The sequence below is a fragment of the Saccostrea cucullata genome, unplaced genomic scaffold (genome assembly GCF_032062105.1).
Source record: "Saccostrea cucullata isolate Sc308-1 unplaced genomic scaffold, CSIRO_AGI_Scuc_v1 ctg1221, whole genome shotgun sequence".
NCBI classification, from domain to species: Eukaryota; Metazoa; Mollusca; class Bivalvia; order Ostreida; family Ostreidae; genus Saccostrea; species Saccostrea cuccullata.
In genome coordinates, this window is record NW_026928331.1 from 306,115 (window position 1) to 328,860 (window position 22,746).

General features: G+C 32.1%; 1 protein-coding gene across 1 annotated transcript; it reads left to right on the top strand.

Annotated features, from left to right (window-relative positions):
- The first annotated feature begins 7,538 nt into the window (after nt 1–7,538).
- LOC134277233 (NPC intracellular cholesterol transporter 2-like) lies at nt 7,539–15,255 on the top strand. Its single transcript, XM_062759550.1, has 4 exons — nt 7,539–7,659; nt 12,359–12,466; nt 14,138–14,307; nt 15,154–15,255. The coding sequence occupies exons 1-4, from the start codon at nt 7,578–7,580 to the stop codon at nt 15,253–15,255; spliced, it is 462 nt and encodes a 153-aa protein (XP_062615534.1). The 5' UTR covers nt 7,539–7,577.
- The last annotated feature ends 7,491 nt before the right edge of the window (nt 15,256–22,746 follow it).

Below are 22,746 nucleotides of genomic sequence, written 5' to 3' on the forward strand. Positions count from 1 at the left end.
AATCAGTAAACTAGAGTGAAATTGAACGCTTCATTCAAGCTGCTGTAAAACTCGTAAGAATCCCAAAGAAATATTCACTGAAATATGTAACATTTACGGCAGCCAATGTCTGTTTTACAGACAAATGAGCAAGTGGATTTCAATGATAAAATATTATATAATGGGCATCAAAAATGGGTTCCGTCCTTGCCAACAAAAAATATAACAACTAATGTACTGTTTGCCAAATTTCAACAAGTAATCACTGATGAAGTATGATTGACTTTAAGATCCATAGCAAATTTAACAGACATCATTTCGGGAGTAGTTCAAGCTGTTTTAAAGAAACGTTTGACAGTAAAAAAAAGCTTAGTACTCAAAGGTCTCCCTATGTTTTGAAAAATGAGTGAAATCGACAGGGTGTAAGAATATCTAAACAATTATTTCAAAAAATCAAAAATTGTAGTTATCCAAGTTTGTTTGAAATTCATACAGATAATGAAACTTGAATCTATTGCTTAAAACCCTCGAAACGAAATTTACAATAAGATGTACTTGACAAAAACAGCAACGAAGAGCAAATAATTGCAAGAGCACAAAGACATATTTATATGCAATTTTCTTAAATATAAGTGGACTTGTTGTTCAAGTTCGATTTGGGGGGGGGGGGCAGTTTAATTTCTGGAAGAATCTAGAAAGCAAATTTTTTGCAAAAAAAATCGAAAGGTTAATGAGAGGAAGGAACCAGAATCAGGAATCCACTACATTAAATTTCTTGATGACAGCGTCCAAACCTGCATGCCCTGAATAGTAAAGGAGTTTTTGGGATAAACAGAAAGTTATTCTTTTTCACATTAACAATATTCGCCAGATCTTTCGCCTTTTGACTTGTTTCATTTTCCAAACTTGAAAAAAAAAACCTTTCAGAAGGAAGAAACTAGTCCAGGAAATCATAAGATTTGCCATTTTCCAGTATACTAAGGGTCATACCCAAAAATGAGTTCTAAAAACAATCAGAAGTTGGATAAAAAAAAATTTCGGACATGTATTTTATACTGAAAGGAAAAAGAAACGCATAATAAACTTTTGAATAAAAATAAAACTTTCATTTCCAGTATGTTTTCCAGTATTGTTATCAAACAATTTAATCCAACTTTAAACAACAAGTAACCGATATCTTGTGTGACTTTGACTTATAATTCCTGAGTTATTGAAATTGATATGCCAATACCCCCCAAAATTAAAATAGAAATTCTCATTATCTCCCTTGCGAATCAGTAACAGCCTTGATTTTCTTGTGCATTGAGTTCACCATAGCATTTATCTTTCTCATAGAATTATCATTCAAGCCTTCCGATGATAGTCTTAATGGTTGAGAGTAGCTGTGTTATTCTAAAGTTAACAACTCCCCCCGCCCAATGAATTCCACGAATTTTCGATTTAGGATAGAATTTACAGAATCTAGCTGATTTGGTACACGTGAATGTTTGTAAGGAGGTCTCGACAAACACTGGCTACATTTTCTCAGCGCGAACATGCTAAAAACGTTACGAATACGGCGCATACATGCGCGTGTGCGAGAAAAATCGACGTAAAGTTGCCAAGCTTGCGTACCAAATTAGAGCAGAGAGTTTCTGTCAGTATTAGGATGAAAATTTGAGTATGATTGTCTGCTGTAAAAATATCGGTTTCAGTGATAATGACTTAACAGTAACCGAGGTAGCATGATGAAAAGCCCTATCTTGATGTGACGTTGTTACGCGCCAACGTCACCGTCATGGTTGGTTGAAAACCTTTTGAATTACTCTCTGATAATCGAGAAAACTTTTTTGGTTGAAAATTTACTAACAAACTGCACAGCAACATGTTGTTGCCTTTTTAGTCACTTATGGAACTCAATTACTTGACACAATGTAACTTCCGTCAGCCATACCATGATTGCAAGAAATTTATACTGACTGCAAATATCGGAACACGATGTCTGTAACTCTAATGCATCTCTTGGCACTACATATTGTGATCATAAAATTGTCATCATCAACATGCACGTGTATTTGGCTTTTTATCACTTCCCCCACGTGATGCCATACATTTCATGGTTGAGTAATTTTGACCAGCGATTTTAGTGCACAGTAACCAAATTACACATCTGACCAATTTTCATAATTTTCGGCCACATAGTTAAATATTTTACGCTATTATGCTATTATGCGTTTCTTTTTCCTTTCAGTATAATTAAAAGACAATATTAAGTTAAATCATTAAGACTAAATCATTGAAAAGCGTCTTTTGCTTCTTTCCGAGCACCGAGGACATTATTTATTGAACAGCCCTCGTATCATTGTTTTTAACATCACCAGTAGGGGGTGCTCTTTAAAAAATATAAAGCACTGCAAAAATAGATACCTCCAAAGGAAAGTAATGTCCAACGTAAGGTTTTGCCACTTACATTATTTCAAATTTCTTTGTTCTTTGGTAAGTAGTAACATGTTAAGAATAAAAAAGTTTGTATATTAACATTAATCTACATGAATTTCAATTAGCATAAAATGCCATGTTGGTCATGTCTATGGACATTCTAAATTGGTATTTTTTGTAAAAAAAAAAAAAAAAAAAAAAAAAAAAAAGCAGACAGATATAATGTAACAAAATTCTGCCATTCTGCTTTAAAGGGGATAATTAAAAAAAAAAAAAGGCCCGAAAATTTTATTCGTAGGTAAAAAGAATTTTGAAATCTTATGAATATCTATAGAACTCAACAAATTTACATTTTACTTAATTTGGCTACTGCTATTTTTGTTGCAGGATTTATGATATAAATGCTTAAAAAGTTCATATGTAATGGTAAATAATTTTGTTTATCTATCGTATTGAAATTACAAGAAAATATTAAGTATTCTAAGATATCTTATAGGCTTCCACCATAAATAGTGAAATAGGAGAAATATTAGTTGATAAAGACAAAAAAATCGGTCTCTGCTTTTTTTTTAAATGTGTTTATATTTAAGGTCCGTCTGATTTCAGCCAAAATTTGACCAAAGGTGGTATGGCGTTTAGAATTTTCTTTTGGCCAATCAAATTCCAGATGCTATTTTAAAAAAGGATGGATTTAGCCTTTGATGTAATTCATAAACATTTGTAATTTATTCGAAATATTGAAAGTGATATACTTACAAGAGTATCTAAAAAGTCTCCTAGGTTCCGTAAAAAAAGTTGAAATTTTTGTAGAAGGCGTGGAATAGCATCTTCTATAGTTTCTGATACAGTCATTTGAAAAATATTGTTTCTTTCGCGACTACCTGCGCACATGTTCAAAGGAGAACAATCTGTTGTATAATTTTCCAATATAAAGATGAAACAAGCAAGATAGGACAAACCTGCAATGAAATGAGAAGATAATAAACAATTATCGTTAAAATTCCATTGAAACAATACAAATTGTGAGCAGAATGAAGACAGACTTCTGAAAAAAGAGGTAGAACCAGGTGCTATGAAAAAAATATGAGACATCATGACTTGAAATAAGAACCTTAAAATGTTAATATTTAAGTTAGTTTAAAATACATCTGACGACAATGAATAATTTTTAAATTCAAATAAAACTGTTCATAAAAACTTTCTTTTTAATCATCATCGCATTTATTTTATCAAAAATATATACGGTAAAAAATATTCATCACATTTTTGAACCCTTTTCCTTCTTTCTTTCAGGATTTACAAACATAAGCAAAAATTAAAAAAAATACCCACTTATCGATTTCAGCATGACAAAAGACAACATTGAGCTTTAGACAATCATTCATTTCTTCAGGAGTTACTGTCTTCTTTTATAGTTATAATGTGTCCACACCCCCTCAACGACGTGATTTTAATACTGCCTTTCTTCAGACAAGTTTAATTTTTAAAGTTAAAAATAATTTCAATAATTCAGAGGAGACAAACGTCGCTTAATTTGTTTTCCCTTCACAAATTGAAACATATTGTTCATTTGTATAAGCCAAGAAAAGTGTTGGAAATGCCTTAAAGTACATTGGATATTTTATGTACTGAGCATTATTTTTTGTATAGTTGATAGACTGTATCTGGTTGGATCAATCTACATCATATGACCAAGTATAAAAACATCATATAAACTGGTTATGTATTAATGTTCACAAAAGGTCTCCACTCCTTCATTGCCCCTGATCTCACCTCTGATCTTTTAGAGGTCGTATTTGCTCTGCCCCAATTTTACATTGTTTAATGGACTTTTGAGCTTGAACACTGTTTGTCATTTCATTAAAAGGCTTATGGTGTTTCGAAAAAAAGGAACCAATCTTCTATTGAACAACAGCACCGATGACGTCACAATGATCAATTTAAATAGAATTTTTCTTTAAAAAGTTACTTCAGCTACTGTTTGTAAATTTAACGTTATACTATAACAAATCAACATGCCTTACATACAGAAAACATTGAGTTTTGGACTTTTGCGAAGTGCTGACTTTACTTGACGGTTTACTTCGACATTTAAACCTGTGCCATGTATGGAGGTACAGAATTGAAAATAAATAAGAAAAACTTTCCAGTGGTCATAGGTATGGTGTCTGGGGCACTAGCAAGAGAAGGGCGGTATTTGAGTATAGGATTTTGTCGGATTCTTCTTGGACAACTTTGTGCTTTATTTCACTAGTTATTTTCGTTTAACTAAATGTAAAGCTGATTTTTTTTATTGCAAAAGAGCTTCCTTATATTGGAAAGTCAGTGCTTTTCGCAAAAGTCCACTATAAATGTGATTTTTTAAAGGTATTTCTAAAATACTAGTATAAGAATACTGACCCTAGCTTTGCTCAATCGGTTCAATCCTATGACATTAACATACATACTTATTAGGCCTAAAAAATTGCAATTTAGCATCGCTCTTTGTGCTCGATCAATATTTTCTCTTAAAGAATTTTTTAGGGATTGGCCTCATCAAAAGGGTATATTTGTACAGCATATCTTGTATCAATTTAACAAGTGGACAGAACCAATGACTTTTTTGTTCCATTTGGACACATATACAGAGAGACAAATAATTTATTTGAAATTTCCGAAAGTGTCTTACCTTCTTAAAGAAAGCTTTTCATAGGTCTTCCGGACTACCCCCAGGGTTACTAGAGAAAATTCAGCATAATTTTTTTTATAAAAATAAATATATTGAAAGTCAGACCACACAAGATCATCCGTACAGTTTTAAACAATTCAATAAGAAAGGGATCTTAAGCATAGTTTGTCATATAGTATCCTTCTGCCAAATCAAGAAAAAAACATGGGTCAAGAAAGTTCTTTTTCTACTATTCATAACCCATGGAAACTCATGATCTCAAAGACGATGCATGCTTCGAAAAATATGTCGTTTAAGAATTAAATTTACTCTTGCGGAAATTGTTATTGAATAAAACATTTCAAATAAAATTGTTTTCAGAACTCTGAACATAATAGTTATGATTCGAAAGCAATAAAGAATGAATTGTAAATGGCAAAACTTATTCTATTTATGCCTACTTAGAAAAAATAAAATTATATAGACCTACATCATATACGTAATTTCTTACTGTCAATAAAATAGCCATAATAAAGCAAAGTTTGTTTTTTTTTTAAATTTTCATTCAGGGAAGGATAATGCTACAGAAAATGATAATGTTTACTAAATACTTTGTTCATTTGTTTAAAAAAATGTTCAGATGGATTTGTTTTGGTCTAATATGTACACATGTGTGTTTTTATGCAATTACGTTAACGTTTTGAATTTATTGTATAACAATGTATGTTACGACACAAGTTTACGCACGCTGAAATATCGTATAGTTTGAAATTTTCTTTTATTTTAATTTATTTCTACGCATACATTTATTTAATCATTATTATCTATTCTTCAAACCTTTTATTTTTTGATCAAAGAATTTTTATTAATGGTAATTTAATTGGAGGGATGGAATGCAGATAATCGTTTTGTTTCACCATTAGATCTTAAGGTTTAGACCTCGTGATGCTTTTCCTTATTTGATGTGAATGAAAATTTCCCCTAAAGAGTCTGCCATTTCACCTTGCTAAGATCTTGTGTCTAGAACATCGGTTTATTATGATTTTAATGCAAGAAGAACACTTGTAGAATACTTCTGAGACTTGTTCTTACTTTATCAGTGGATTAATTGATTTAGGTTGGAGTTTGATAAACTTTTAAACAAAATAAGGAGACAGAGTACATTTTATTTCCGCTTACCTCAGCATCATTATATACTATGTTAGATTGGGTTTTATTTATACTATTTTACTTATATTCGTAAATGTAATTTTGATGTAAAAGCTTACAAAAATACAATTTGTATTTTTTTGCAAAATATCTGGCATCGTTAAATATTTCTCTTTTCTTGGTTATAGAAGGAGTAAAAAATTTAGATTTTGGAGATTTTCTTCAATCAGTAATAATTGAAAATCTATCTTTTTTTTAACTCATTGTTTATAAATCAAGAAAAAAATAATGATCAGGTATGCTAATTTTTCGGGTATATTTTCGCCTGTCTGCGAGGTAAATTACTAACACATATTTCAAGTTTTAATTCCTTAAACTTACTTATAGTTCAGAGATTTAAAAAAAAATAACCAATAAAAGATACTTATTTCAAGTTTTACTTCCCTCGCATTTACTTATAATTTAAAGACTGGCACTTACTTATAATTTAAAGGAAAAGAACCACCAATTAAATACAATACTTCAAGCATAGCTGTAATCATTAAAATTCGAAGAGAAACCCCGGTATATTAAGACTAAGAAGCAATCAGTCTTTATTTTGCCCAGTGAATTTCTGAAAAATCCAAACTGTTAAGTTTTTCGACATATTATGACTTCATGGCTGCTTTTCTATTAGAAATTGCTTTAATTATTCACTATTCAATGTATTACTAGTATAATGTCAGAATTGCATAGTTTTCCCAATAACCTGAAATTATTTATTTATTTTTTGTAAAATTGGCTTAAAACATGTGTCATATTTTGGATCAGAAGATGTGCGCGAGTACATATGTTTTTCTTCAAAATGTAAGAAGATTACAACTCTAAAACATGTTTTCTGATACTTGAGATGACAGAGAAAGCTTTGTTAAGGCAAGGATAACGAACAGTGATTAATCTTAACTCTTGGAAATGCTTAAAGCAGAATCAGGTGCCCAAGGGGAGAATGCATCCCCTGTCAATCAGTCTCACTTACCATTTAATATACCGATCAAAATAATCTGTAGGCAATCGTAACTGTGAAAACAATGGACTAACAATGAGTATAAGATGTCTCAGCCAAAATACGATCAAATGATATATTGTATTTACAACCAAGGTTGTTATAACAAACATCCTAGAATTTTTTAAATGCTTACTTTGAAGTTCATCATGACACATTAGTAAGAATGTCTCTATGAAATAAAATAATATCAGAGTTTGTTTATCGTTTTACCGTTTATCCTCAAGTCAAGGGTTAAATTCAAGTAAGCTAGTCTATGCACTATTGATAACAATTCTTATCTTCGCCTCGTTTTGCCTTTCTGAACTTAAAACTACACAACAATCTGCTCTCCATTAGACTATGATGCTTGGAAAATTAACAGTTCTTGTTGTTATTGTGTATGCTGCAAAAGAAGTTAGTTCTATTATTTTCAAAGATTGTGGTAAGATTTTGATATCATTGATTCTTCTCAATAAAGCATGGTAAATAAATAGTATATTTATTACAGTGATTGAAAATCAACAAGAAGGATTTCTGCAAATGAATTCTAGTAATAGTGAGGATTTTATGCATGATTTTTTTTTTGCCCATTGATACGTAAAACAAAACTATCTCATTTAAATTCAGTCACATTAAATTTTGTTAGGCTTATTGTTGTCTTTCTTAAAGTTGCCTCACTTCAAATTCTTCCATTTGCAACAGGAGCGAAAATAAAAGGGAAAATTTCAAGTATACAAATTAATAATTTAGCAAAACAGTCTCTTTTGTTAGTTTGAAATATATGCAAATGAAAAAAAAATTCTAACGTGCTCGCACAATTAACTATCATTTCAGTTATTTTTTTTTTATATTTCTATAAAATTATGATAATTCATGGATATTAGACGATAGGATTAGGAAAATAATCAAAGCAATAAAAGTTTACTAAATTCATCTCGTTTTCGTTCCATTCATATTTATTACTCTGTACAGCATGTTATATCTACATATTATTGACAAGAATTGTTTTTAAAAATACTTTCTCCCTCCATTTTCCCCATAAACAGGACAGGAAAAAATTTATTAGACGAAGTAAAAATTGCAAAATCTAAGATTTGGCTCACAGTACACAGACAACTTTTTAAATTTTGAAGTCAAAACAAATGCTGATTCATTCTTGACCAGCATTGCAATTTAGTGTTAGCTAGTCGTTTGATTAATTTTTGAGTTCAACTTTATAATTTTCCAATATGCATTATGTATTAAAACTTTTTACATTTAAAATTCAAATCGGTCTAGATTAGCAGTCTTTCAACAAAATAAAGATGATGAGAAGAATGTGAAATCTAAGAGGGAATTTATCAGTTTTTGTTTTTATTTGTTGACCTATATACATTATGCGCATTGAGATTATTCTCACTGTTTGATATCTTAATATTAGTGCGTAATTTGTTAGTATTCCCATATGGTAAGAAATCAATTTGGTTTCAAATGGGGAGATTTTTAAATTCAAAGTGAATTCTTTATCTAGAAACGCAAGCTCGCAAAAGTCTTTTCCCATAAGGAATCATGCATTAGAGGTAAAAAAAAAAGCCACTCTCAAGCATAAAATGTCGACATTGGTTGAACCTTGCAGCCATTCCTTACGATGGAGATTGAATATTAATATTGCTTTAAACAATTAGAAAAATGACATGAATCGCATGACTTTCTTTTAATATATTAGATTAGGTTTGTTCCTTTCTGAATGAAGGCTTCTGCTTTATTGAAATTAGTTGCCTGCGTGGCGCAATGGTTAGAGCTTTTGCTCTATAGTTAGTTGCAAAGTTGGTCATTATGTCGCATATTCATATGGAGAATCGCCCACATGCCAGTAGAAGGCTGCTTTATACCTTTACTCGGCACTCATAGCCACTGAACAAAGAGGAATCTTTTTCATCCCAACACCTACTGCAACATGGGACCTTGGTTTAAACAGTCTCATTCGAAGGACCGGTCTCCATGTTCAACAGTGGAATCGGCGTAAGGGATCAGCTCTTCCTATACATCTCTTGAGCAAGAGTTTAGACCACTGCGCTAAAATGGGAAGTCTGTGAACAAGTTATAACGGCTAAACTGACATGTCTTGTAGGTAATACTGTGTGATTGAGGAAAAGTAATTCAAGTCATTCCTTCTATGTCAAGAAATGAGCAAAATACTTCACATTAGCGAAACGTGGTTATTTAGGTGACTGACCGAATTCTGAAATATCAACCACTGTTAAATATCTTCGCCTTTTTCATATACTAATGGAAAAAAATACAACAGGATTTTTATTATGGCCAAATTTAATAATGAATTAATTATATAGAGTATAGATGAAAGTGTAACGTTTTGTTGGTAGATAAAAGGTATTTTCTAACGACATCTGCAGATTGTATGCTGATGTTAAAACTTAAGAATGTTTGGAAGTTCCATATGTTTCTGTTTGCAATGGAATTAACTTTTAGCTAATCTGAGATAAACCTGAAAAACCTCACTTGATCTTTTTTAAAATCTCCTAAAGAACCCCTTGACCATAAATGCTGAAACTTATGTGAAAGCATCTTGATGTAATGAAGATTCTAAATCGTTCAAAGTATAACCCTCGGAGGTAGGGCGGGGTCACAATAGGGAATACAAGTTTTACATCTAAATATATAAAATAAATCTTTAGTAATCTTCTTAAGAATAACTGAGCCAGAAAAGTTGAAACCTATGTGGAAGCATCCTGAGGTGTTTAAATTCTAAATTTTTCAAATCATGACCAACGGGGTAGGAGCGGGGTCACAATAGGGAACCTAAGTTTTACATTGAAATAAAAAGAAATTTAAAAAAAAATCTTATTCCCAAGAAACATTGGACTGGAAAAGCAGAAACTTATGTGAAAGCATTCTGGGTTAGCTTAGATTCTTAATTATCCAATTTAAGACACCTGGTAGTAGGGTAGGGTCACAATAGGTATTACAAGTTGGGAAAACTGGTTACAAAGAGCATTGTCAGATTTACTCAGATAAGCAATGTGGTTCATGGGCCTCTTGTTTTTGCCAAAACTGCGGGTATTTTTTCTAAAAAATGATATTTCCATTTATAAAAAAAAACATTCAAGAAAGTTTTTGACCCCTCCCCTTCCATTGCTTTGTACCTGAGTTCCAGTTCCTAAATTATACATAAAGATTGAAACAAAAAAAAAATTATGTTCAATTCGGAAATACTGGAAGAGATTATAATATTAAATTCCCTTATCTCTTAAAGAACATATAAAATCGTTGTTTTATTTTTAATGAAATAGGAAGATAATAAACAGCCATCACACTCAACTTAACTGTCCATTGAAGACGTTAAATTCGGAGCTGCAATCAAATATTATGGAAGAGTAGGCGTCCCCTGTCAATCGGTCCGGCATGTGCACCTTGTCATGTTTTGGCAAAGGGACAACATTTGTAGACGATTCGCTGTAAAACTAGTAGCTTAACAACTTGTTGAAAAACGTTCAAATGTGTCCGACATTGTCATATCTCAAATGTTGAGTTCTAACGGATATATCGATTCAATGTATGAATGAAAAATGAATATTTTAAAAGGAAAGCAACCTCGGTATATCTAATTGTTAAAATCCACACCCAGATACTTCTTTTTATTTTAAGTAGAAGCTTTTATGAAAGAAAGTCTGCTTAATAAGAATACAAAAATAGGTCTGCCAATATATAGTTTGAAACGTAACACAACAATATTGATATAATATTATGAAAGTGTGAATAAATAGCTTGAGACCACAAGTCATGCAACGTAGTAATTGATAAGACGAACGAAAAGTCGTAAAATTGCCTACAATATTTCGGAAAATACAAGCTAAGAAAAGAAGAAATTGCTGTCTGAATAATACATCGGATATGTTTTATGCCCCCGTAATCGAAGATTCGAGGGTATATAGTTTTTGTAACGTCCGTCCGTCTGTCTAGCTGTCTGTCTGTCTGTTTGTCTGATTGTCAGCAAAAACTTTAATCTTCCTCATAGCTTTTGATTTAGTGGAGCTATGACTTTCATATTTGTATTCCTTGTGACAGGACCTTTCTTTGAATGCAACCAAATTTGATCTTTTGACCTTGACTTTGGAATTTAACACACTTCTACTCAAATATTCCCAACTTTTACTTTGGCCATAACTTTTGAATGGCGGATACTAGGACTTTCATACTTACATATGTATTTTTGTGACAAGACCTATCATTGGATACCAACATCTTTGACCTTTTTACCTCGACCTTGGTGAGTTAGGTACTTAAAAAATTAACCTTGGCCATAACTTTTGAACGATAACGGACAGGGCTTTCATACTTCAGATATGTAATGCTTGTGAGAAGCCCTTCCATTGAATACCAACATATTTAACCTTTTGACCCTGATCTTGGAGTTTGGTCTACTTTTTAAAAACAAAACTTGACCATAACTTTTGAAGGGTTATGGCTAGGGCTTGCATGCTTCACATATTTCTTTCATTGGATACCAAGAACTTTGTAGTATGACCTTCTTTTTAAAAACTTTAACATTGGCCATTACTTTGGAACAGTTAGGGCTATGGCTTTCATACTTCACATATATAATCTTCGTGACAAGCCCTTTTTTTTAAGAAACAAATTGCAACAACTTTGCCCCTTTGACCTTGACCTTGGAGTTTGGCCTACCTTTCAAAAAAACTTATCCTTGGCCATACCTTTTGAACAGGTGCTGCTATGGCTTTCATATTTCATAATTGTATTTCTTGAGAGAAGAGCTTACTTTGGGCACAAACAATTTGCATTTAGGAAAAGTTGAATCTTCGCTATGTTGCCAAAAGGGGGCATCAGTGTTTCACAAACACATCTTGTTTTAAAATCTCAATCCGTGTGAGACATCCATGTCAATTAACTTTTGGTTAAAAAATAAATGTCATGATGGCAAAAAATGGACTTGCATTATTTATAATAAGTGCAATGTATATAGTTTTACAGACGTCCCTAGATAAATATGTAATAGATTAATTCAAACAGAAGGAAAATAAACTGATTGTTCTTCACTTTGATATTGGTTAATAGCATAGAATTTTTTTTATGTTTGTGGCATTGTAAAATTCGGTCAGTCAGATTGAGTGCTTTACTTTCAGGGTCAGTCTCAGGAAAGATTTTATCGGTAAATGTATCTGGATGCGACAACGAACCTTGCATATTTTATTCAGAGACCAATGAAACGCTTAGTGCCTCGTTCATCTCCAGTGAGTATTGTGAAACATATTTTATTCTTCCATTTTTTTTATCAGGTATGCTTTTTAAAACATACGTTAAATAATTTTATTTATAGGTGAAATACAATTGACAGAAAAAAAATTACTGTGGAACATTTTAACTTACAGGTGATTTAAACAGTCCAATTTTTAATATTAATTCTGTATAAGAGATAATCAATAAAAGAACAAATAGGACGTTGCAATCTAAAATCTTATTCTCAAGAACCACTGAGCCAGAAAAGCTGAAACTTATGAGAAAGCAACCTTGGGTGGGGGAGATTTTTAAATTGTTTCTAATCATGACCCCAGGGCGTAGGACGGGCCACAATAGGGAATCCATTACATTGAAATATATAGGGAAAATCTTTAAAAAGCTCAGAAACAACTGGTTCGGAAAAAACTGAAACTTAAGAGGATGCATCCTGGGGTAGTGCAGATTCTTAATTATTCAAATCATGTCAGGGAATCCAAACTTTGAATTGAAATATATAAGAAAAATCTTTAAAATTTTTCTCAAGAACCATCGTTCCAGAAAAGCTGAATCTTATTTGGAAGCATCCTGGGGTAGTGAAGATAATAAACTATTAAAATCATGATCCCCAAAGGAAGGATGAGACCACCATGGGGAATCAAAGTATTACATTGAAATATATAGGAAAAATCTTTAAATATTTTCTTCTCAAGAACCACTGGGCCAGAAAAGCTGAAATTTATGAGAAAGCATTCGGACATAGAGTAGGTTCTACATTGTTCAAATGATGACCCCCGGGAGAGGACTGGGCCACGATAGGGGATCAAAGTATAACGAAATATATTGAAAAAATCCTTAAAATCTTATTCTCAAGAATCATTGGGCCAGAAAAGCTGAAACCTATCTGAAAGCATACATGGGTAGAGTAGATTATAAATTACTCAAGTCATAACCCCCGGGAGTAGACCGGGGCCACACTAGGTAAAAAAAGTTACTCAGGTGAGCTAAGTGTCCCATGGACCTCTTGTTTTTACAGAACTCTTAATAAACAAGAGTGTTACAGAAAGCAAGAGCATGAATGAGAAGTTAGAAAATTTGAAAGTCACTATATCAGACTTGCCAAATGGGACTGTTTTCTTGGTTATACGCGGCTTAACAAAGTTGCATTTGAGCTGAGCTTTTGCGTATTATGTAGATATGGATGTGTTAGCATTGAAGCGATGGAAATAACATTTATAGATGTGATGATTACAAACAATAAGCGCAGGCAGTGGTTATAGCGTCTGTTTCTAGAGTCGAGGAGTAATCAAGGAGCTGGGGCCTTTTTTTTTTTTTACAAAAGACGAGAAAACAAACAAACAGTAAAGACAGTTTTAACATCTAACGAATGGTATAAACAGTACAAATCGAAAAAAATGGTGAAGGACGAACCCCTGCACACAAAGAAGTGGGATCGCTTGAAAAAAGTCTCTTTTGTGTACAAGTAACACCCGCTGTGAGCCCTCTATGTTGAACAGATAAACATAGTTATCCAAAGTTAAATAAAAATGAAAATGATGGTTTAAAAATTTGTATGACACTTGTAAATCAAGCTTTCTACTGACATCTTCAGTTAGAAAGTTGTTAGGTGGTATTTGATACAATCGACTGTCATGGCTATTTTGTCGTTTATAGAATTTTTCTTATAGATGTGGAATCAGCAAAACCAACAACTCATGTAACAGGAATCATAGGTGGCGTTCCGATTTCATTTCCGGCAGAGAAAAACACGTGTGTTTCACAGACAAAATGCCCTCTAGAGCCAGGGAAGCAAAACACGTTTGCCATCACAGTGCCTGTTTTAAAACAGTATCCTCACGTAAGATTATTTTTAAGATCGGGAGTTTAAAGAAAAATACAAAAATAATATTTAAACGTTGAAATCATTAAAAACATTACTCAAGGCGGAAAAAATACACAAATTATATTACAGCATTACGGAATTGTATTAGTATCAACCAATGACTTAAAAATATTGTGTGTTTTAAGAAACATTTTTTTATGTAATAAAGAATAAGACTGGGAGACCTCCCAAAATTTAAAATCATGTTCAATTCTTTCTAAAAAATATATAACAAATCTAAAACTGTTGCACAAAGTGCTCCTTCAGCTCTATCATATTTGGAAAATATCACATTTGCTACTCTCACAATGTGTGAAGGTGTATTTTTGTAAAACATTTTACATCTCAATTAGACGTTTGTTGAAATCTCCTGAAACATCATCTTATTCATTGTGAAAAATGAAAAAAAAAAATGACAAAGAGCTGAATATTATTCCCAACAGCCAAAACTAATAATTTACCTCTATTATTAGTATATGAACGAAGACACCCAAAAATGATTTCATATTATACAATGACTTTATAGGCAGATATACATGTAATCTATTATTAGGTAATATGCTAACTGACCCTTCTTATAATTAGTGTAGGTCATTATTGACACACTGACATTTCTACACATTTTCCGTTTCTGATCATGAAAAGTAGCACACGGCTCTTATAACCGCTCGAAAGCGATGCTTACTGCACAATTGCACTTGCTCCCGACTCTGATGATTTTGGAAGTCCATGTTTAGTGTGCTACGCATTGTATTGTTTAAATGGACTTTGAGTTTGAATTCTGTTCTTTTTTCACATTTCATTTATCTTCTTGTTTTGCAGATAAGTCTTTTGGTCAAAACTGAAGTTCAGGACGATACCGGAAAAGATATATTCTGTTTTGTTTTTCCTGCAGAAATAAAACCTAAACCATATTTTTTTTAATCATTTTTTATCATTTCTGTCACGATAAACGAAGAACGGTCACATATTGCTCAATAACATTGTCAGCGGATGATTTCGCAAATAACTGGCCCAGGGCAATCTTGGTAAATCTTTCCCCAAGAATAAGAATTATTTGGTTGTACATTTTGGTCTGCAGCTCTTTCCATAAAGTTTAATTTATTAGAAACAGTATATCACATCCTAAATCGTCATTAGAATTATATTACCATAGAGTTACACAAAATACTTAGCATTCTTCAACTCAAGCATTTCTTTGAAACATAAAAATGTCTATGCATCATGACTTTTACATTCTTCGAAGGTGTCAGCAGGTGAAAAATCGGTCGACAACCCTTTGGAAACACGCACAAAAGCATGAAAGAAAAGCTTCCTAAAGATCCAAATTCTTATTTCCGTCTGCGTAATTTACCAAAGAGACATAAATGGCATTTGTTCATGGCCATTAAAAAGTCAGTACAATAAGAATGTTTGATTTCTAAATCCACATGGGTAAAAATTTTTAAAGAAAGATAATATAATCAAAGTTCTTTTGGAATTCAATCTTAAATTCAGTTAATTTATTCTTTTTTCCGATTAAAAAAAACACACTTTGATTTACACAATCTTATGAATTGACACGAAAGCAATCAGATACTAGGTAAAATCATCAAATCAGTGTTACTCACTTAAATAGTGCTAAATTTGCAAGATCAATTAAAAACGAAATATTTCAGAGCCATTCTCTTTAATGACATAATTCATATAGAAGCTGCGACACGCATAGTAGCAGAATATCTTCAAAATTACTATGGTAAACATTTATGATAAAATGACTCAGAAAACAAAGATGCTTAATGACATATGTGTCAAAATGGAAAGATAATGAACGGTTGTCGACATAAAAGAAAAACAGGCAACCAATACATTTAATCTGTGAACAATGCATAAACAAAGAATCCCGGAAAGGAATAAGGTGCCTAGGAGGGTTAACCATCTCCTGCCCGGAAGGTCGGGAAGTATTAACGTTGCTGCAATGCAAAAGAGTGACAATCACTTTGAAATAATAACAATCTCATGTTTTAAGTCTATGATAACAATATTGGGAAATTACATATATTGTTTGAAATCATAAGAATAAAGTATTCAAACTGAATAAATTTATCAATTTATTTCGAATAAACTTACATTTATAATTCTTTTAAATAGTATGTCAGTTTCAAGTTATATTATTATTCTCAGCAAACAAATTAAATTTGAATAACCATAACTATACTGACCCAAAAACTACAGAAAAAAATATCCTAACGAAGATAAATAGCTAGTTAAATAAATGGTCTACCAAACATCTCTCTTTACTCCTAACCGAAATATCAACAGCTGTGAAGAACAGACCTCATGGGTAATAAAAATTCCAAAATGAACTTTAAGAACATTTAAAATTGCAAAATTTAAACAAATCAGTTAAATCAAGACATACGACATTTCAACACTTTATATAACTACTGGTTCCATGTTCCATAGGAACAAGGTAATAAATTACAACAATAATAATACAATATTATGATATTGTTAAGATCTTTGTACACGAAATGTCTATTTTGGTGTTGATGATTAAGTACTTTTGAGTTTGACTCAAATACATAGAGGACAACCTATAAAGAAATCGATTAAGGAATTAAAAAGTACAATCAAATCCGCTATTTCACATTTGAAATTGTTTTATGAAAAGATAACGTGTAGGTCGTAAATGACATTGAAGGCAATATCAGAAATGCATTTCAGAATTTGAAGCACGTTTATCTTTACCAGTGTGCTCTGGAGACCGGGGTAATTGTTCCTGGTCTCCTTCATGACTGTGGGGAAAAAATAGACACTCAGGTATAAGGAAACTACTTTTCTTTGAATAGCAAGCATAGCGATATTTCTTGTTAGACCTTTTGTTGGGCAGTGTCTATATGACAAGGTTTTCTCTTCTATACAGGTTGCTTTTTATCGTCAATTGTTTTGTTTAAACTTTTATGATCTCTCGAAGTCGAATGATGACTTAACCTTTTTCATAAACGTTGTTGATGCTTTTTTAAAAAACTAAATTTGCTTCTATTTTTTCTGATTGCCCGGTCATGAAGGAGCATATGGCGGATGTGACCTACCAATAGAGAATGCCTTCTCTTCAAAAGAACTTATCCCATCTCTGTCATTTTAAGCGATCTGTGTAAGCTCTCTTTCCAACTTGCGTGGTTCTTCAGTGACACCCATGAAAATGAATGTAACACAATAAAAAAACATTTTATAATGTATGACACAGAAATATTGGATGTAAATAACCGTAATCAATCTCAGAAATCCATTAAAATAACATATGCATGTATTGGGAACAGAGAAAACATAAACCTTTGAAATCATTAGAGGTGAGGTAAAGTTCCCTGAAGGAGTAAGCATCCTCAGTCAACTGGCCACAACCGCTTAACATACGCCGCAACGTCAACGATGTCTTGTTTCAATTGAGAATGATTTTTTTTAAAATTCTTTATAAAGGAACGATACAGATTCGAAATCGCCGAACATTTATATTTTCTTTGACTTTAACCAAAGAAAACAACAACAAAAACATATCAAGCAGATTAATTTTGGTATTTGCTCTTCAAGAAAAAAGAAATAGTAAAATTAAAATGACACATTGAAAAAAAAAATTTAGTAAAAGGATTTAAAGATAATAAAGAAATGTTGTTAACAATAGATCAGCACTCTAGATCTGTTTATAACTTAAGAATTTCAGAATTAGAGACAGTTCAGGTAATTAAAGATAAATATCTGGAATGTCCCCATAGACACAAATGACATATATCGGAAGCAATTGTGTGAAATACCGTATCGGAGTACTCTTCCACTCTAAATGTAGAGCTTTGGTGAGCTGTTGCAGAATCTGGGGATGCAATTTTTTGGCAAATCATGCTTATCCATATTCTAATGCATGCTAAATTGGGTTTAATTTAAAGTAGATGATCATGGCAGAAACAGGTTGCAAGAATTTGATGGTCAAACGAGTATATGGCTGTGTCTTGTCAGACTGAAATGACGGTCCAGGATGCTGCAAACGGAATTGCAGGTAGAATATCGTTAGAGTACGTTTTGAGTCTTGTTAATATGAACAAATCAATCTTAATTTTTATGTAAAAACGTTTTTCAAATTATTACATCAACACCATCAATCCTATAAACGTCCTGGAGGCAGTTTCTGGGAAAACAAATTGTTCATTATGAAGTTTATGCACTTTTAAACCTACAACAGGCTTTGTGATTAAGATTCTGGCTTTGCAGCTAAATCAAAATGCTCAGCTATATTGCTGTGGCCATACTCTGTTGATCTGAGATCTTTGAAGTCGATATTTGCGGTGTTGTGAGGTCAGGTCATTGGCATGAATAATCTTCTGGTAATAATTACAGCATGCCGTGGTCAACTACAAACGGTTTTGTGAGATGTTCTGCGCAGTTAGGGGATAGCTAATGCTGTGGATGACGTCACTGTGAAATATTCCTGAAAATTAAGCAATCCTGTGCTGCTGATGTCACATGTGGTCTGCTATAATTTTGGCGAGAATTTGGTGTTCCATGTTAATGGTATATTATAGGGTTATTGAACTTATATTGGTGAATATTGGCACGAGTTGGCTGTTCAAATGCATGAGCTTTCGAGTGCATTTGAACAGCCAACGAGTGACAATATTCACCAATATAAGTTCAATAACTCCTTTTTATATAGCTAAAACATTTCCACATAATTTATAATAACTATTCCAACTAAAAAAACTCAAATTAATGATAATTAGTATCGGTATTCAAATTAACGTCTGTCCTGTAAGCGTTCATTATCGCATCATTCCGATTGCCCTACCGAGCGATATGATTTGCTTATTGAGGTTTTAATGGGTCTAATACGTACTAAATTTTTAATACATAATTTCATTTTTGTGTGAAAAATGAACACATCTTACCTACGTGCCACTTCCTTTCTCTAATTTAGCTCAGAGAATTTGACCAGACGACCTTTTTTGTTTACAACGTGGCGTTCGATATTGAACGCTTGTATTCGGAATGTTTCGGGTATACTCGTATACGTAATACAAACCAGGGATGGGGTAATTGAATATAGTAATTGTAATTGAACGTAATTAATTACGTTTTTCAAAGTAATTGGAAGTAATTTATATTTGAGCTTGCCTTCAATTACAAGTAATTGAATGTTATTTAAATACATTTCAATAAAGGTCATGTATTTTCAATTACTTTTCAATTACATTTCAATTACTTTTTTCAAAATGAAAGTTTATAAAAAAAGGTGTCTTGTACTGATACACAGTTTCTATACTGGTGGGTTTATACTACCTATTCCACGTTTTGAAAATCTCAGTTCTACCTATTCCCACTTGCAAATTACAATGGTTGTTTAGATTGTTTAGTTCATTTCTTTTAACAGTAATTAGACTAACTTCATCCCCTAACAAACCCAGCGTTCAATAAAACGTCAAGATATATCAAGATATTGAACGCTAAAATTCTCTAGTTTTTTGGTAGCATTTTATTAGAGACTATTTATTAGCTATATAATAAATGTAGATATGGTGCTATGCGTAGCATTAAAACCTCTTGCAATTGAAGACTGTGGTACGAGGGCTGTTCAATAAATAATGTACTCGGTGCTCGGAAAGAATGATTTAGTCTTCATGATTTCACTTAAATATTCTCTTTTGATTGAAACACATGACCGTAACATTGTTTTCCAATTTGTCATTGTTTTAGAACACATTTTTAAGTATGGCACTTCACATACTGGAATATAGCGGTTCCTATGATGTCCTGGACTTGGTTTTTCTTTCTGAAAGTTTTTTTCAACTTTGGAAAATGAAACAAGTTAAAGGATGAAAGATCTGGCGAATATTTTTGGTGTGTGACAAAATGATAACTACTAGTATCTGTTTATCCCAAAAAATCCTTTACTCTTCATGGCGTGTGGGTTTGGACGTGGGTTGGTTTGTCATGAAGAAATTAAATGTTGTGGATTCCTGATTCTGCTTCCATCCTCTCATAAATCTTTCATTTTTATTTTTGAAAAATTTGCTTTCTAGACTTCTCCAGAAATTGAACTACCACCCCAAATAAGAATTTGAGTAAGACAATAAATATTTAAGAAAAGGAATATAAATCTGCTTTTGTGCTTTCGCAATTCTTTGCTCTTTTCAGACCTTGGCTGTTTTGTCAAGTGCATCCTATTGTAAATTTGTTTTGAGTGTTTAAGGCAATGGATTCCATTTTTATGATTTGTTTGAATTTCAGACAAATGTCGGTAGCTATGATTTTTGATTAAAAAAATGTTTAGATATTCTTACACACTCGTTTTTCAAAAGTTGGCGATCGAGTACTTATCGTTTTACTGTCAAATGTTTCTTTAAAGAAATGTTAACTACCCCCAAAATGATGCCTATCAATTTTGCTAGGTGTCTTAAAGTCAATCAAACATCATCAGTGATAATTTGTTGAATTTTAGCAAACAGTACATTGCTTGTTGTAAGTCCTTGTTGCCAAGGATCGTACCCATTTTTGATGCTCATAATATAATTTTGTTCATTGAAATCAACCTGATCCTCTGTCTATAAAACAAACATTGGTTGTTGTAAATTACCCATATTTCAGTGAATATTACTTTAGGAATCTTAATGAATTTTACAGCAGCTTTTTGAAGCGTTTTGTTTCTCTCTCTTTATTTTTAATGCAGTGCCTCAAACAGCCCTTGTTTTCCAGCTTCCCACAATGAAACTATGAGATGAAAAGTGGTCACATAAACTGTAATCAATTCATCAAAGATTCAACCATTAGAGAAAGTCAAGCTCAATGTCATATGATTTCTATGTTGTATGCCATAGAGCTCAGGACATTATTTATTGAACAGCCCTTGTACACCTGCTTCCAGTCTCCCATTTGCCTTTTTGCAACATGCAACACTCAAATGCCTCCATTTTCAGATAAAAATCGAGAATCCCAGATTTTGATAGTCCTTTTGTTTTGTGCCTGAATAAAAGTTTTTAAGAATTTTGCAACATAAGGTCTTTTTGTCTGTGAGAATTGTAAAATAGTCGTACAGTTATCATTTGTGTTAAAATATTATGCATAAAAATTCTATGTGAAAATCAGTTCACAATTTAGTTTAAAAAAGATATTAAAATGAATAAATGATAAATTTAAAAATCCTGCGTAAACAAGAATATTACATGCACTTAGATTATTACAAGTGCCTCAATTTAGAATCTTCAAGCATACAAATACCTTTTACGTCTTCCGACATTAATTTTATCTTACTAAACAAATAGACAGTGTACCTGTAGAAGCAACCTTCAACAGACACAGCACATATTTTTTTCTGAATTCCAGCAGATAATGTGGACAGGTGCTATATTCACAAATAATCAGGAAAATGTACCAGCCATGGACATCATGCTATTATTATTGTAAACGTATGGGAGGGCTAGGCGAAAGTTCATATCTTGCAGAAAGTAAAGGTATGTTCCACGTACTTGAATTTACTATATTTTCCTATCAGTTGAGCCTGTTCAAATTTTCAGTGATTCTTATCATGTAAACGAACGCGCACGTGTTTTCGGCCAAACAATTCTTATATAATTAAATAAAAATTAAAAAAATAACAAACTGAGTCAGTCGGCAATAGGGTACTAGTATTTGTTTGACACGCATTCACCTGAATGAAGTTAAATATACATGCACATCTTAATAATTTCATTTTGTAAAAATTGAATCCTTCTTATCTAAAATATCCATGAGTTATTCCGTAGCTCATTGATTTGTTTTAAAAATACTAAAGGTTGATTACTGGTAAGTGGTCTCATTCCCTGATTCGAAGAACATGTACCAGTAGTATCCAGTAAATTACGGTTATCCAATATTCAGTCAGGAAGGATAACTCTAAAATTTCATTTAAAAAGTCTTCAAATAAAGCTTGAAATTGAAATCTTTTTATGCGATTAAGTAAAAAAAATCATGCAATTTTTTTATCAAAAGACTGGGCCTATAATTTTTTATTCTAAAATGTATTTTTGGATCGATGTTCAATAACAAAACTTATGGTAGGCGGTTGTTATTCACATTACCTGAAATTATGTTCGAGATTTACGTATTTTCTCTATATTATATGATAAACTTTAAAGAAGAAGTATGAAGAATTCCCATGGGCAGATACACATTACTTTGAGTATTCAGAGACATTTTTATTAACAGTTTCAATTATTCAATGCCTGATTTTCAGGATCAGAGGATTGGGATACCTTAATCTATGACATTTTTAACTGCAGGAAAACTAGTACTTGTATTTTAACCATACTCTGACCTTCGTGTGGATTCTTTACGTAAGTAACAATCAATTATAGCACAATCAATAAGATTATATAAATGCATGAGCAAATTATATAATGCTAAGGCATACAT

Coding starts and splice junctions, on each gene's coding strand:
- LOC134277233 (XM_062759550.1), top strand. CDS start 7,578: ATGATGCTTGGAAAATTAACAGTTCTTGTTGTTATTGTGTATGCTGCA. Junction 7,660..12,358: donor TATTATTTTCAAAGATTGTG/GTAAGATTTTGA, acceptor CTTTACTTTCAG/GGTCAGTCTCAGGAAAGATT. Junction 12,467..14,137: donor TAGTGCCTCGTTCATCTCCA/GTGAGTATTGTG, acceptor TTTTTCTTATAG/ATGTGGAATCAGCAAAACCA.